At 36.4% G+C, this 15,227-nt stretch overlaps 1 protein-coding gene across 1 annotated transcript; it reads right to left on the bottom strand.

The window, feature by feature from the left end:
• Positions 1-1,044: 1,044 nt before the first annotated feature.
• LOC122072175 (PR5-like receptor kinase) lies at positions 1,045-1,521 on the bottom strand. Its single transcript, XM_042636747.1, has one exon. The coding sequence runs from the start codon at positions 1,519-1,521 to the stop codon at positions 1,045-1,047; it is 477 nt and encodes a 158-aa protein (XP_042492681.1).
• Between the last annotated feature and the right edge of the window lie 13,706 nt (positions 1,522-15,227).

The following is a 15,227-nucleotide window of genomic DNA, read 5'->3' as shown; positions in this document are numbered from 1 at the left end:
CAATGAACTTGAAAAATCTAAACCTAGTGTGAACAAGTATAAATATCTTTTTGGATACACCTACAACTAAGTTCTTTGGTTTACGTAAATATTTGAGAAAAAAAAAGAATTGAACAAATATTGATTCCCTTATCTTTCACGATTGGAAGAACATATCTAGGTTCTTTAAATATGTGAGCCGTGTGTGAACCAGGATAAAATATGTGGTTCAGATTTGAAAGGGGGCATTGATCTACTTGAATTTTTTATTTATTCCAAAGTGAATTGGATTAGGGTCCTTTCTCATCTATTTATTTGATGCCTTTGATGAACCAACTTGAACCGGGTTATAGATTTTTTTGGCAAACACCTGGGTTATAGATTATTAGTTACGAATTTGGCAATACCTATAACATTGAACATAAGTTGCCTCATAAGTTATTGCAAAATTGTGATTATTATTAAGCACATGTTGCTAAGGCTCCATTTGGTTGCAATGGGAATTTAAAGGGGAAGGGAATGCAGAACCACATGCTTCTTGAGGCGAAGGTCCCTAGCCAACTCGGCTACCCCCTTGGGGTTAAAGAAATGTCTATAATCATTACCCCATGTGATTATATAAACTATTTAATTTTCTTAACCATATTTAGTAATAATATATTTTACATTTAATTTTTATTTTACATATTATAGCAAAGGGTTTTGGATGAGAAGTAAAGTGAAATTTTATAACCAAAACATTTCTTACAACCAAACATAGAAAATTTCACTTCCCTTCCCTTTAATTCTCCTTACAACCAAACATAGCCTAAATAATTTACTATGGAAAATTCATGCCCTTTGTATTCACCAGAAGCATAGTAAGATTAAATTTTCTAATTGACAGTAAAATTTATCTCATTATGGAAATAAATTTTTCTAATTGACAGTAAAAGTTGCCTATTTTGCATATATTATAGTGTAAACAGTAGTAAATTATCTTAAAAAATGAAAATCAACAAAAATGGAATTGGAATTCCATAGTCAAGCTCAGTTCTATGTAATGAGATTTGATCGAACATCTTCCTAATCTAAGGTAGAAGATAGTAGTTCTTTTGAGACAGAATAAGTGCTCGACTCACAAATGCTCATAGTCAAATCTATGGTAGCAGACATTAGATGTTGAAATGGGTTTGGAGGAGATTTAAATTCAGTTCCTCCATCCAACATGGTCACCACATTGCTCATAGGAGGTCTTGAATCCAGCAAGTACTGAACACACCACAAAGCCACCATTGCCATCCTCTCTGCCTTCTCTCTATGTTCCTCTTCAATCCCAAAATTTTCCAATAGTTCACTTAGCTTCCCTTTCCCAAACATCTCCCATGTCCATCTTGTTAGCCAGTTCTCAGGCTCACTAAGATTAGAATAGTGGGTTTTTCTCCTACCCAGAATCTCAAATAGAAGCATACCAAAGCTATACACATCACATTTATGAGTCTTTGGGTATGGCATGTATAGCTCTGGTGCAGCATAGCCTGGTGTGCCTCTACAATCTGTCATGTTTATATGGCTACTGTTAAGTTTGTCTCGAATTCTTGACCCGTTTTGAAGATTGACCCGATCCGACATATTTTGGTGGCGACCTAAATGGGAAATTTTCTGAGATCTGTGATGGAAGCAGAGGGCTTGGGCCTATCGAGCCCATCACTGATCTTGTATGGGGGTGCAGTATGGTTCGACCGGATCGACCGCGACCCGATGGGTCGAACCGCGATTTGGAGTATATATATAATGTACTGTTGCTTGTTGAGAAAGTCATTGTATTCTAGGGTTTTCACGAAGCTAGGGTTTCAGGGCGAGTTCTTCCTCGCCGCTGCTAGGGTGTAATCTCTCTTCTGCATAGTGAATCATCTTCTTCTGCGCCCGAGGACGTAGCACACCACCCTGGTGTTTGAACCTCGTTAAATCTCTATGTCGTACGGATCTATTGTCTCCTTTTATTCGTGTTTCTTGGTGTTTGATCTAACAGCTACTCTCTCTATTTGAAAACTTAGCTAATCCAAAATCCGCAACCTTTGGATACAGTTCTGCATCAAGGAGGACATTTCCTGGCTTTATATATTCTCTGGTGACATCCTTCATGCAAGTATGCAATCCCTTTTGCCGTGCCAATTGCTATTTGATGTTGCCCCCTTTCCTATTGTCTTTCATAAATCTCTCTGGATCCCTCTTGGATATATCCAAGTCTTGTCTTCATATGAGGACATCTCTGATAACAACTTATCAAACACATTCCCTATTGTTTTATTATTTATATATATATATATATATATATTTATTTATATATATTTTTTTAAATTTGATGAACATGAAACAACAATTAAGTGGATACTTTTAGATAATTGTTAATAGAAAGAATGCTTACAAGGAGTTTCTATTGAAACCAAGAAACTAATATAGCTTACCTATAATAGTTTCGATGTGCCCTGCTGTTGAGTTCGTGTTAGACATTGGAGACGCGCTTGGAGAAAAAGACATCTCTTTGTAGGTAGATTGTTAAGAAATCACTGAAAAAGGAAGCAAGAGGAGGATGAGCCAAGTTTAATTAGCTCACCAACTAATAATAAAGATAACAAGAAGAAGAGGAAGTGAGGGAAAAGATAATGGTGGTGGTGTGATGAGCAAGAAGAAGCAAGGAAAAGAGAAATAAGGTCTTGTAATCATATATACTTATGGGATTTAGTTTGGGATAAGTCTATGGGGAAAGCACTTGGGGGAGTTCTATGTTCAAAGTTCAAGGATCATGGTGGGTTCTTGACTTCAAAATACCTTTCAAATACTCAACTCACGCTGGATGAATCATGAATCCCGTTGCTTTTTCAAACTTCTAGCCTGGGTGAGACGCATGAGTCTGAGGAATCGGATCAGATAGGTCTGAATCTGTTGGAATGGATCAGTATTAACTACAAGAAATGTTATTTTAGGTGACGGCAATTGGTGATGGAAATCATTTTACTTGTGCGATGGACGTTTTAGTGACAAAATGGCGACGGATATATGTTCCGTTGATGATATTATGGCAAAGGATTTTAAGGTAAAAAAGTAGTTTTGTCAATGACAATCAAGGGTTTTTCTATCTAATCAGGCCGATAGGGGCAGAACGGGATCAAAATGAAATTGATATCGACTCTTTCTGATCCCAAGACTGATTTCGATATCTTAAACCAAGGTAATTATATTTAAGTTATGCGTTTAAGTGATGAGGTTATAACTCAATTAAAGCATTCTCCTGGGGGAATTTGAAGGAGAGAGAAATTGTGAAAATGGTGGGCTCACCAGAGTGGGAATACTTTTCCAAGATTAAAATATAAAACAGAACAAACATCAAGAAGGAAAATCATCGATTCAAGTGAAAAAATCATAAAACTTGGTCAAGAGTCTTGAAGACTCACCCAAACTTATAAATGCATAGACTTCGTCCTGATCAATCTGATTTTTCCCTTGACTCCTAATTTTATTTGAGTCATAAAAAACCCACCGTACTAGGTCCATTTCATATATATATATATATATATATATTTTGTTTTTTTGGGGTAGAAAGGTCCATTTCACTTTGCTCATATTGGCTGCAGCCTGTTTCACACTTTTCTTGGTTTTTTTTGAAGCCCTGAAGAAAAAGTTTTGTAGAACCTTCTTATACACGAGAAAAAACACTTGGCAAAAAATATAAGGAAACACTTTGGATCCATGAGAAAGAGAAGTTATCATTGTTGTCTATGTGAAAAAGTAATATGGCATCCAAAATGATAAATTTAATGTCCATGTAATAAGACTCGTTCTTCAACAAGTTTAATTTGCTTGACTCACTAGGTTTTAAAAAAATGTTGCGAGTAGGGGTAAAAACACATAATTTTCTGCCAATGACAAAAGCAAGGCAAATTTTTAATAACCAATCTATTATGACTCAAATTGATGATTGAAATACACTTAAAGACACATCATATTACATATCGTGTCGTGTTATTCTATCCTTTTTTTTTTTTTTTTAAACCCGTGTTATTCTATCCATTGATAGTACGGTCCGAAGGTTTTTTTTTTTGGCACTTTGCTAATAAGTCACCAACCAACTGAGCAAGAACTTGATCCCAAATGTTTCATCTATACAACTTTTGGTCATTTAAACTATCAATTTGTATAGAAAGGTCACTTCAACTTTCATCCCTTTCCTCTTTTTGGATAGGCTGGAATTGATATCATCTGAGCAATTTATCAAAATAAAAAATAAAATAATAATAAATCAAAACATCACAAGAAGGGATTCAGATCCTCTACAGTTTCTTAGTCGTGTAGAAGGGTGCAGTTCTACCTTCAGCGTCCCACAAGTGTTCCTGACGACATCAGCGGTCATGATAGAGAGAGGAAACATGGATTGTAGCTACTTTTTTATGGGTCTCATCTGACCTAATTTCTTTCTCCCTTCTACTCATTCGCAACTTGGCTTTATGGATTCTGAAATCTTTGAGAATACAAAAATTGCAATGTGTCTTTTTTCCTATTTTATTTCAATGATCATAAGCAATTCAAGGGGTTAAAGCTAGGTCAACGCTCTAGACTAAGGGTGTTAATCGGTTTGATTTTGGTTTAAACGGTGTAGATTGATTCGGTTCACATTATTTGACTAAAACCATAATCGCACCATTTACTAAACGGTTTCACTTTCTGAAACTGTGACTGCAAACAGTTTCGATTTCCATGATTTTTAAATGGTGTCGATTTCACGGTTTTAAACGGTTTCTATTTCGGTTTATTCCATACGGTTTGTAAAACGATTCACAATCAGTTTGTTATAACCTACAACCATCTCTAAACTGAAGATCATAAGCTTATCGAAAAATAATTACCAACCACAAATAAGAGATTCTATATTGACGATGGTATGTCTTAATTTGAAATTCTAGTGCTATTTCTTTCTATGACCATCTCAAATATATAGATCTAATACCATACAACATCTAAATCCAGTCTTCTAAAGCATAAAATATTGAAATGATAGGTGGTTCAACCAAAACACCCCATCTGCGATAACATAATAACATAGTAACATGTATGGATTACAACTTTATGATCTAAAGCCTAAACTTGAATTGAATTGCAATAAATCATACCAAAGCAGGATGGACACTTAATTTAATTGTTAATTGTTGTAAGGATTATTGTCCTTGCTTTATTTAATTGTTATACGGATTAATTGGATCAGTTTAAACGGTTTCAATTTGGTTCGAAACCAATGGCTTTCGCGGTTAAAACCGACCTGACCCATTTAGCTATCGGCCTGAAACTTGAAACCATAATCGCACCATTTACTAAATGGTTTTGCGATTTCGGTGCAAATAAATCGATTCAATTTCGGTAAACGATTTCGATTACAAATTCACATCCTTACTCTAGACTCATACATGAATGCAGATCTTTATCAAATTGTCTTTAATCAACCATGAGTAACCACGAGAATAATAATAATAATAAATAAATAAATAAATAAATAAATCAAAACATCACAAGAAGTACTTGTCAAATTTGAAAGCATAGGAAATCTCCAAATTCCCTCCTTCCTATAATTTATGTTAACCACTTGTTCTTCTTCGAACCACCCACGTCTTCCGTCAATGTTGGTTTCGATTTCGGTAGGAGTCAGAGAGATGAGGTTCTAAGCATTATCCATGGGTGGGGTTATTTTGAAGGAAAGAGAAATGGCGGGCCTACCAATTCTGCCTTAGTGTGCAGATTTAATCAAACACGGCAATGTGAGAATATTTTCGTAAAATTAAAATATAAAACAGAATAAGAAAAACCAAATTTTTTAACAAAAAATTTTATCATATTAAAATTTAAATATATTTTTCGAATACCTATCTATTATTGAATATCAACGAAAATAAAATACACTGAAAACAAATCATATTTCATATTGTGCAATTTTATTTTATTAAATAATGCTTCATAAAGAAAGATTTTTTCTTGCACTCTACTGATAAGCCACCAACCAACCAAGAAACAATTGTTCCTAAGTTTCACTCTATTGAATTCTTTTGTCAATGAACCTTATAAAATTGTATAAAAAGATCACGTAACTTTCCTTTTTTTTTTATCAGATATATATATATATGTCATATAATATGATCGATTTACACCAAAATCCAGGGAAATAGGGTTCTCTTGGTTCTGTATGGTGAGAAGAACGAAATCAGTGCAATACCATGCTCCGATCTGGTAAGGAAACGAGAACTAGGATGGGTGCAATACCGGACCTAGAACTAATTTGTACAAAATTAAAGTAAACAAATAAAGCAAGACCAAGAATTCAAAATAAAAAGTTGTTTAACCAAGCCTATGTTTCACAGTCGAGAGGCGCTACTGTAGGCTTCTCTGTGAAGATAGAACTAGAAGCAAGCTGTAGATGTAGATGCAGATGCAAGAAAATAATGATGCAAAATAATAATTTGAAAAATAAAATACACTTTGCTTATAATTTGGATATCTTTGGATTACAGGCTTGAGTTTGAGGATTTGAGAAGAAGAAGGGTATTTGGATCTTTGATGGAGCTTTGAGGGTTGTTGATGCTAACCTTTGAGGGTGATCGGACTTAGAGGGGACGATCAGAACCTTGAGTTGTTGGTGAAGACCGATGGAGCTTTGAGGTAGTCCGACAGAGCTCCGACTTTGAAGAACTTGAGAGGGGCGATTCCTTTGGATGGAGGCTTCTCACTCTCTAAGTCTAATTTTTGAGAGAGAATAACCAAGTGATTTGTGAGGAGGAGGAGTGTCTCTTTTATAGACTAAGAGGACACATTTACATTTCATTTGTGTTTGCGGCGCATTTGAGTTTCATTTGATACTATTCTAAATTACATTTGAAACAGTACCGAATTACATTTCATTTGGTACTGTGCACTTGAATTTGGAGCACTATTTGAAGGCACTGTTGGCGCCGAAAGTTGGGGTTGATCTCGTTCTTTGATTTAGAATTTTCATTGATCGCACGACGGCATTCCACGTGTCCAGAACACAGTTTTCCGCATTGAGTTGATCAAGGAGTTTGTACCATATTTGACTGAGTCTGGTATTGGTCTGACTGTCCTTTAACCTGGGACAGTAACAGTACCACCTTTCCTCTAAGAGGTTGTCCGTGGTTAACTGACTAAGTGAGTTATCGACATCACTGGTCGGCTAGTTCTAGAACCGTCCTAGCAGACGTTGTAGACCAAATCAGTGTTTGGTCAAGGATTTTGATTTTGAGGTGGCCTGACGAGACTTGCAAGAGGTCACCGTCTTGAATTTTTTTGAAGATAATGCCATGCTAGAGGGAACATTTGGGTCATCATTAGAGGGGTCTTGGGCCATTTGTTGAGTGTGGCAATGGGCTGCCATGAAACTTTGGATGGAGCTGAGGCTGCAGGCTCTGTCACTTGATTCTTTTTTCTGAGTCAGAGCCGAGTTTGGTGAGGCGAGCCAGAAGAGCTTCCTTCTCACTTTTGATGCTTGATTTTTATGAAGTCGGTAGAATCTAAACTGGTTTGAGGCCCGTGAGGCTTTGGATGAGGGTTGATTTTCTCCATTTTGAGACATCACAGTTGTCCCACCATTTGACATTGTATACCCAACAGAGGACCAGGGCAATCCAGTCAGGGGTCGGGTAGTGATTGATCTCGTACTCTCAAAATAGGATCCATGTCAGGCAACAGTGGAGGAAAAACCAAAGGAGATCAGGTTGGTGAGGTTGCTGTGGAGAGTGTTTGCAAAATGTTTGGTAAGAATCTTAAATTTGAGGTGGGAGGATGTCAAACATAGGACCATATTGATCCCACCACCAAGGAAACCAGAGGGGGGTTTGGTTGTTGAACTTGTAATCAAAACAGAAAAACCAGGAATGGTGGTTAATTCTGTTTTGGAAGTAGAAAGCATTGTACCATGCTTCTTGGTAATCATAGTAAGTATAACCAGAGGAGTTATAGGTATTTGAGAAATTTTTTGCAATGAGGGGATGATTGTTCCACTCTTGGAGGCTAAGGATTTTACAAATGGTTAAAGTAGTGTACGTAACCAGGGACTTGTCTTGTTTGTCAAATTTTAGCTTAATTCTGACAGAGTCAGTATCTACGAGGATATATTCGTGGAATTCTTATGTTTTTGCAGGAGAGGAGGAATAAAAATGCCACCCTTGAAAAAATACTCTTTGAGCTTTATTGATTAGTGAGTCAATATAATTTTGAAGAGATTCTTCAATGGTGAAGAGATCTTCTTTGAGGGGTTTTTTATAGTATTGACTTTTGAGTTTGGATCCCTAGGCTGTTTGGAGGGGTTTGGCCTGGGTTGTTTGAAGGTTGGAGCTGGCTTTGTTTGTGGTTTGAAGAGGACCGGGAGTCGAAGAAAGCACCACAGCATGGAAATATGACATGTTTGAAGAAGCCAACTGGGATTGGCTGCGAGTAATGATTTGGCTTGAGGAGCGGCAGTGGTGTCGTAACTAGATTTGGATCGGACTAAGGAATTTGAAGAAGTGGACTCCTTCAGGGGAGCCATCTTGAGAAGGTTGATTTGAGGAGTTTGGCCCTGTAGGAATTCACAGGTAAGGAAGTTAGGGACATAGTTGGATTCTCCTTTAATATATTCTATTTGAAATTCATAAATAGAAAGTAAGGCTTGCCATCGGGAAAATATTTGTTTCGAAGCAAGATTTGGAACATCATTTTGTAAAACAAATTTAGCAGTGCTACAATCAACACGAACTAAAAATTGTTTGGTTAATAATGCATTTTAAAATTTTTGTATGCAAAGAACTATGGAAAGGACTTCCTTCTTGATAGTGCTATAGTTCTTTTATGCAGAGTTCCAGACACCAGAGGTAAACTGGACAAGTTGTTCTTTGTCATTATTGGGGGACCGTTGTTTGAGGATTCCACCATATTCGATATCAGAGGCATCGGTCTCGACAATTTTGAATGTCTCAGGATTAGGGATAAAAAGGCAAAGGATTTCTTTAACTAATTTTTTGATGGTTTGAACGGCACATGTTTGAGTAGAAGACAAGGGAGCCGGGTTCTTCTTGAGCCTTAGATATAATGGCTCAGCAATTTTACTGATTTGAGGGAGGAAATCACGCACATAATTTAGACTCTCAAGAAATCTCTGTAATTGAGTTTTATCTGAAATTTGGTCAGGAAATTTGGTCAGGAAATTTGTCACCAAAAGAAATGACTCGATCGAAAGGGGTTAAGTTACCCTTTTCAATCAGATGCCCAAGAAAACGGAATTTGGTAAAAAAGAATTCCATTTTCCATTTTGAAAGGACTAGGCCATTTGCTTTTATAAATTGATAGAAAGTCCTAAGGTGTTTGAAGTGTTGTTCCATTGAATCAGAAAAAACTAGAACATCATCTATATAGACAATTGTAAACTATCCATAGGAGTTAAAGATATCGTTCATAATTTTTTGGAATTCACTGGGAGAATTTTTGAGGCCGAATGGCATAACGTTCCACTCATAGAGGCCAAATGGGGTTGTGAAGGCAGTTTTGTAACGATCCTTTTCATGAAGCTGGATCTGCCAGAATCCAGATTTCATATCAAATTTTGAAAATATTTTGGCTTGATAAATTCTTTGGAGAAGATCCTTTTGATTGGGAATTGGGTAACGAACCCATTGCAGGGCCTCGTTAAGAGGTTTGTAATTAACAACTAATCTTGGAGTGCCTCGTTCAATCTCAGAAGCTTTATTAACATAGAAGGTCGTACAACTCCAAGGAGATGTACTGGACCGAATAAGATTTTTGGCTAAAAGGTCGTTGATCTCTTGTTTGCATGTTTCAAGAAGTGATTGATTCATTTGAGCAGGTCGTGCTTTGGTCGGGATTTGAAGTTCAAAAAAATCTTTGGTGTAAGGAAGGGAAACCATATGTTTCTTCCAATGCCAGAAGGCATTGGGAACCTCAGAGCAAAGGTCATGCTCAAATTTGGAACGAATTTGGTTTATTTGATGAATAGTTTTGGGGTCTAGTAGTCATTGATCTCATACTCCCAAAAAAGGATCCATGCCAGGCAGCAGTGGAGGAAAAATCGAAAGAGATCAGGTTGGTGAGGTTGCTGTGGAGAGTGTTTACAAATTATTTGGTAAGAATCCTAAATTTGAGTGGGAGGATGTCAAACATAGGACCATATTGATCCCACCACCGAGGAAACCAGAGGGGGGTTTGGTTGTTGAACTTGTAATCAAAACAGAAAAACCAGGAATGGTGGTTAATTCTGTTTTAGAAGCAGAAAGCTTTGTACCATGTTTCTTGGTAATCATAGTAAGTATAACTAGAGGGGTTATAGGTATTTGAGAAATTTTTTGCATTGAGGGGATGATTGTTCTAGTCTTGGAGGCTAAGGATTTTACAAATGGTTACAGTAGTGTGCGTAACCAGGGACTTGTATTGTTTGTCAAAGTTTAGCTTGATTCTGATAGAGTCAGTATTTATAAGGATGTATTCGTAGAATTCTTGTATTTTTACAGGAGAGGAGGAATAAAAATGCCACCCTTGAAAAAATACTTTTTGAGCTATATTGATTGGTGAGTCAATATAATTTTGAAGAAATTCTTCAATGGTGAAGAGTTCTTCTTTGAGGGGTTTTTCATAGTATTGGCTTTTGAGTTTGGATCTCCAGGCTGTTTGGAGGGGTTTGGCCTGGGTTGTTTGAAGGCTGGAGCTAGCTTTGTCTGTAGTTTGAAGGGAGCCAGGAGCTGAAGAAAGGACCACGGCATGAGAATATGGCCGATTTGAAGAAGCCAACTGGGACTGGCTACAGGTAATGATTTGGTTTGAGGGAGCGACAGTGGTGCCATAACTGGATTTGGACCGAACTAAGGAATTTGAAGAAGTGGGCTCCTTCGGGGGAGCCATCTTGAGAAGGTTGATTTGAGGAGTCTGGCCCTGTAGGAATTCACAGGTAAAGAAGTCAGGGACAGAGTTGGATTCTCCTTTAATATATTCAATTTGAAATTCATAAATAGAAAGTAAGGCTTACAATCTGGAAAATATTTGTATTGAAGCAAGATTTGAGACATCATTTTGTAAAACAAATTTAATAGCGCTGCAATCAACACGAACTAAAATAGTTTGTTTAATAATGCATTTTAAAATTTTTGTATGCAAAGAACTATGGAAAGGACTTCCTTCTTGATAGTGCTATAGTTCTTTTGTGCAGAGTTCCAAACACCAGAGGTAAACTGGACAAGTTGTTCTTTGTCATTATTAGGGGACCATTATTTGAGGATTCCACCATATTCGATATCAAAGGCATCGGTCTCGATAATTTTGAATGCCTCAGGATTAGGGATAAAAAGGCAAGAGATTTATTTGACTAATTTTTTGATGTTTTGAACGGCACATGTTTGAGTAGAAGACCAGAGAGCCAGGTTCTTCTTGAGCCTTAGATATAATGGCTCAGCAAATTTATTGATTTAAGGGAAGAAATCATGCATGTAATTTAGACCCCCAAGAAATCTCTGTAATTGAGTTTTATCTGAAATTTGGTCAGAAAATTTATCACCAAAAGAAATGGCTCGATCGATAGGGGTTAAGATACCATTTTCAATCAGATGCCTAAGAAAACGGACTTTGGTCAGAAAGAATTCCATTTTCCGTTTTGAAAGGACTAGGCCATTTGCTTTTATAATTTGATAGAAAGTTCTAAGGTGTTTGACGTGTTGTTCCACTGAATCAGAAAAAAAACTAGAACATCATAAATTAGACAATTGTAAACTGTCCATAGGAGTTAAAGATATCGTTCATAATTTTTTAAAATTCACTGGGAGCATTTTTGAGGCCGAATGGCATAACGTTCTATTCATAGAGGCCAAAGGGGATTGTGAAGGCAGTTTTATAACGATCCTTTTCATGAAACTGGATCTGCCAGAATCTAGATTTCATATCAAATTTTGAAAATATTTTTGCTTGATAAAATCTTTGGAGAAGATCCTTTTGATTGGGAATTGGGTAACGAACCCATTGTAGGGCATCGTTAAGGGGTTTGTAATTAACAATTAATCTTGGAGTGCCGCGTTCAATCTCAGAGGCTTTGTTAACATAAAAGGCCGTACAACTCCAAGGAGACGTGTTGGGCCAAATAAGATTTTTGGCTAAAAGGTCGTTGATCTCTTGTTTGCATGTTTCAAGAAGTGTTTGATTCATTTGAGCAGGTTGTGCTTTGGTCAGGATTTGATGTTCAGAAAAATCTTTGGTGTAAGGAAGAGAAACCATATGTTTCTTCCAATGCCAGAAGGCATTGGGAACCTCAGAGCAAAGGTCATGCTCAAATTTGGAACGAAGTTGATTTATTTGATGAATAGTTTTGGGATGGTTGATTTGTTCCATAATTCTTTGATGGTGAAGCTCAGTTTTAAGAAAATTTAATTGTTTAGCTTTGGACGTGGTTTGGTGAATAGGGGTTTGAACTTATAAAAATGGAAAAATAACCTTTTGTCCTTAGAATTTTATAGTTATAGAATCTTGAGTAATTTTGAAAGGTTTGATCATATTAAGGAATGGTTGTCCTAATATAATGGTTTGATCAAGGTCTTTGGCGAGAAGGAAAGTCTGTGGAAGACAAAGTCCTTGGGCTACAGATATGGGTGTTTGATAGTTTGTACTGGACGTTTAAGCCAGCACCATTGGCAGCAGTAAGTCTTTGGGTAGTATGTTCATAGTACTAAGTTGGAATAACTCCTTCATTAATGCAATTAAGTTGAGTTCATGAGTCAACAATTACAATGGTAGAAAGTTTGAAGGAAGCATTAACAATAAGAGTAATGTGAATATACCAATTTGGGTTTGAAATGGTCCTAATGAAACCAATAGATGGATCTGAGTTTGAAAAGGGATTTGTGAATGGCTCAGAAGGATTTGGGTCAGGGGTACTTTGTTGGCTTGATTGTCGAGTAATAAGAGATATTTGTTGTTTGATGTTTTTGATTTCATGCTGCAGGGTTGCAATGGTAGTTTCAAGGGTTTTGATCCGAGTGGAATGGTTAGGGGCAGAGATTTATGTTTTATTAAATTTATAAAGTATATTTTGTAAATTATAAGGTTGGACAATGGTTTGATTTTTAATATTTTGTTTGAGGTGTTCAAGACAAGCTTTTTGGTGTTCGGGGTTTGTCAAATTATCAATATATTCAAAAATATTTGATTGGGGAGATGCCCACAACATGCGAACAGATTTGGGAGCACAATCTTCACAGCTAAGACCAATATTACAGGAATCACAAGCACAGGCTTGAAAGTTATTATTATTGGTAGAGCTGGAATTAAACTGCTCAAAGGCTTGAACTTGATTTAGTTTGTAATCTTGCTCATTAGAGGATGATGAAGAAGTGCCTTGAAAGAGGGCAAGGATTTGAGTTTTGTTTTCTTCAAAAATTTGTAAAGAATTAATTCTTTTTGAAACTCGACAGTATTTGGCGATGTGGCCAGATTTACCACATCTAAAGCATCCTTGGGAGGTTTGATCTGTTTTGGGATTTTTAGGTGCCTTGAAAGGCCTTTTGTATTTGCTATACTTTGGATTTTTAAAAAATTTTTGATAAAATTCAGGGGTAGTAAAAGGTTTACGGGGAGCGTATTTCTCATATTTGTGAAACCTTTTGTAGTATTTTCTGGAAGATTTGTGTTTATGTTTTATTGGAGGTCTGAGGGGAGCAAAGCCAAATTGTTCGCAGAATCCTCCTAATTCATGTTTGTAAAATTTATTTTCTTTGTTAATTTGTTTTCTTAATCTAATATCAATGCACAAGGCTAAACCTTCTTCGTGAATCAGATTAATTATTTGTCCATAAGTCATTTGATCATATGGGATAATTCCATTGTTTTCTTTGCGTAATCTTTGTTTGATTTTCTCAGAAAAAAAGGGTTAGAAGACCTGTAAAGAATTTTTCTTTCCAACAGGGAAGGTTTGCATTAGGACGGGTAAGGACTTTGGTGAGAAAGTTATCTTTGTACCATTTGAAGTCGTGTAATTTTTTATACCTAAGATTTGATAATTGTTCCACAGTTCGGTCTTCGAGACAGGAAGGATTACCCAAAAATTAATTTGCAATGCTGAAAATAAGAGTATTGACAGCATCTTCTCTTGGTAAGCCTTCGGTGTCAAGAAGGGGAGTACCTTCGGGGGTAGTTTGGACAACCATTAAGATTTTAGTTTTTTGGTCATCAGTCAGGACATAATTCTACCAACCTTTGCGTTGGCCGATAAAGCCAGAAATAAGCAAGGTTGCAACAGTATTGTCAGTCGTATTTTTGATACGGTGTGCATTAGTAACCATGGTCATTTCTTGAAGTTTGTTCATGAGATTATGTTCGGACAAATCATCTATGTTCCATTCATAGATGATTCCACTTTGGTAAGAATCTTGCGGAGCAGTTCCTCTTGCTTCGATTTGTAAGTCAGGGAAGACTGGGTGTTGGTTTGAGCTTTGACCAATTTGATTAATTTGTGAGATAACCGGGGACTCATAGTCAAAACTAGACGAAGAGTTAGAGGAGTATCCATCAAGAGTGAGAACCTGGCGATTGACAGATTCAGCAGTTGGTTGATTTTGTGTTGGTGTTTATGGTGGTATCTCAGAAGTAGTTAAGGTTGCGAGCCTATGGTTGATTTGGTCTAATAAAAATGATTTGTTAAGTTTTCGCTAGTGTTTGAGGTATATTATATGGTTTGAAAAAGAGAATTGAAGGTGGAATAAGAGCTGGTGTCATAGTGGACACATGTTTTGGTTGAACTAGACTTTCAACTCGGGAGAGTTGATCACCTATGGTTTGAAGACTTAAATTTGTAAAGTTTAATTGTTCAATTTGTTTTCTATTTGGGTCATCTTGTTTAGCAACTTTGAACAGGGAAGCAGTTAATTCTGTATTTTTTAAGGCATATTTGATATTTTCCACTAGGGGATGGATAGTAGTGGTTGTTGGACCGATGCTAAGGGTCCACGATTTGTGTGTAGTAGTTTGAGTATAGATTTGGTTATGCCATGGGTAATCTATATTGTTGTCCTGGGCATAAATATCAAAATAAGAAAAAAAGAAAACATTTGTTTTGAGATTTGTCATAAAATTATACTAATTTGTTCTGATTTGGTCTTGTTATTCAAGATTAAAGGTTTTGAAGAACTAATCACGTTTTGGTTTATTTTTCGATGATTCGAAATCGGTTCATAGTAAGGGTTTGTCAA

The sequence above is a fragment of the Macadamia integrifolia genome, chromosome 1 (assembly GCF_013358625.1).
Source record: "Macadamia integrifolia cultivar HAES 741 chromosome 1, SCU_Mint_v3, whole genome shotgun sequence".
NCBI lineage: Eukaryota > Viridiplantae > Streptophyta > Magnoliopsida > Proteales > Proteaceae > Macadamia > Macadamia integrifolia.
The sequence above is the reverse complement of the archived record's forward strand: the minus strand, read 5'-3'. Positions and strand labels throughout refer to the sequence as shown.

Bases quoted from the DNA above. Each gene is read 5' to 3' on its own strand.
- LOC122072175 (XM_042636747.1), bottom strand. From the start codon at position 1,521: ATGACAGATTGTAGAGGCACACCAGGCTATGCTGCACCAGAGCTATAC.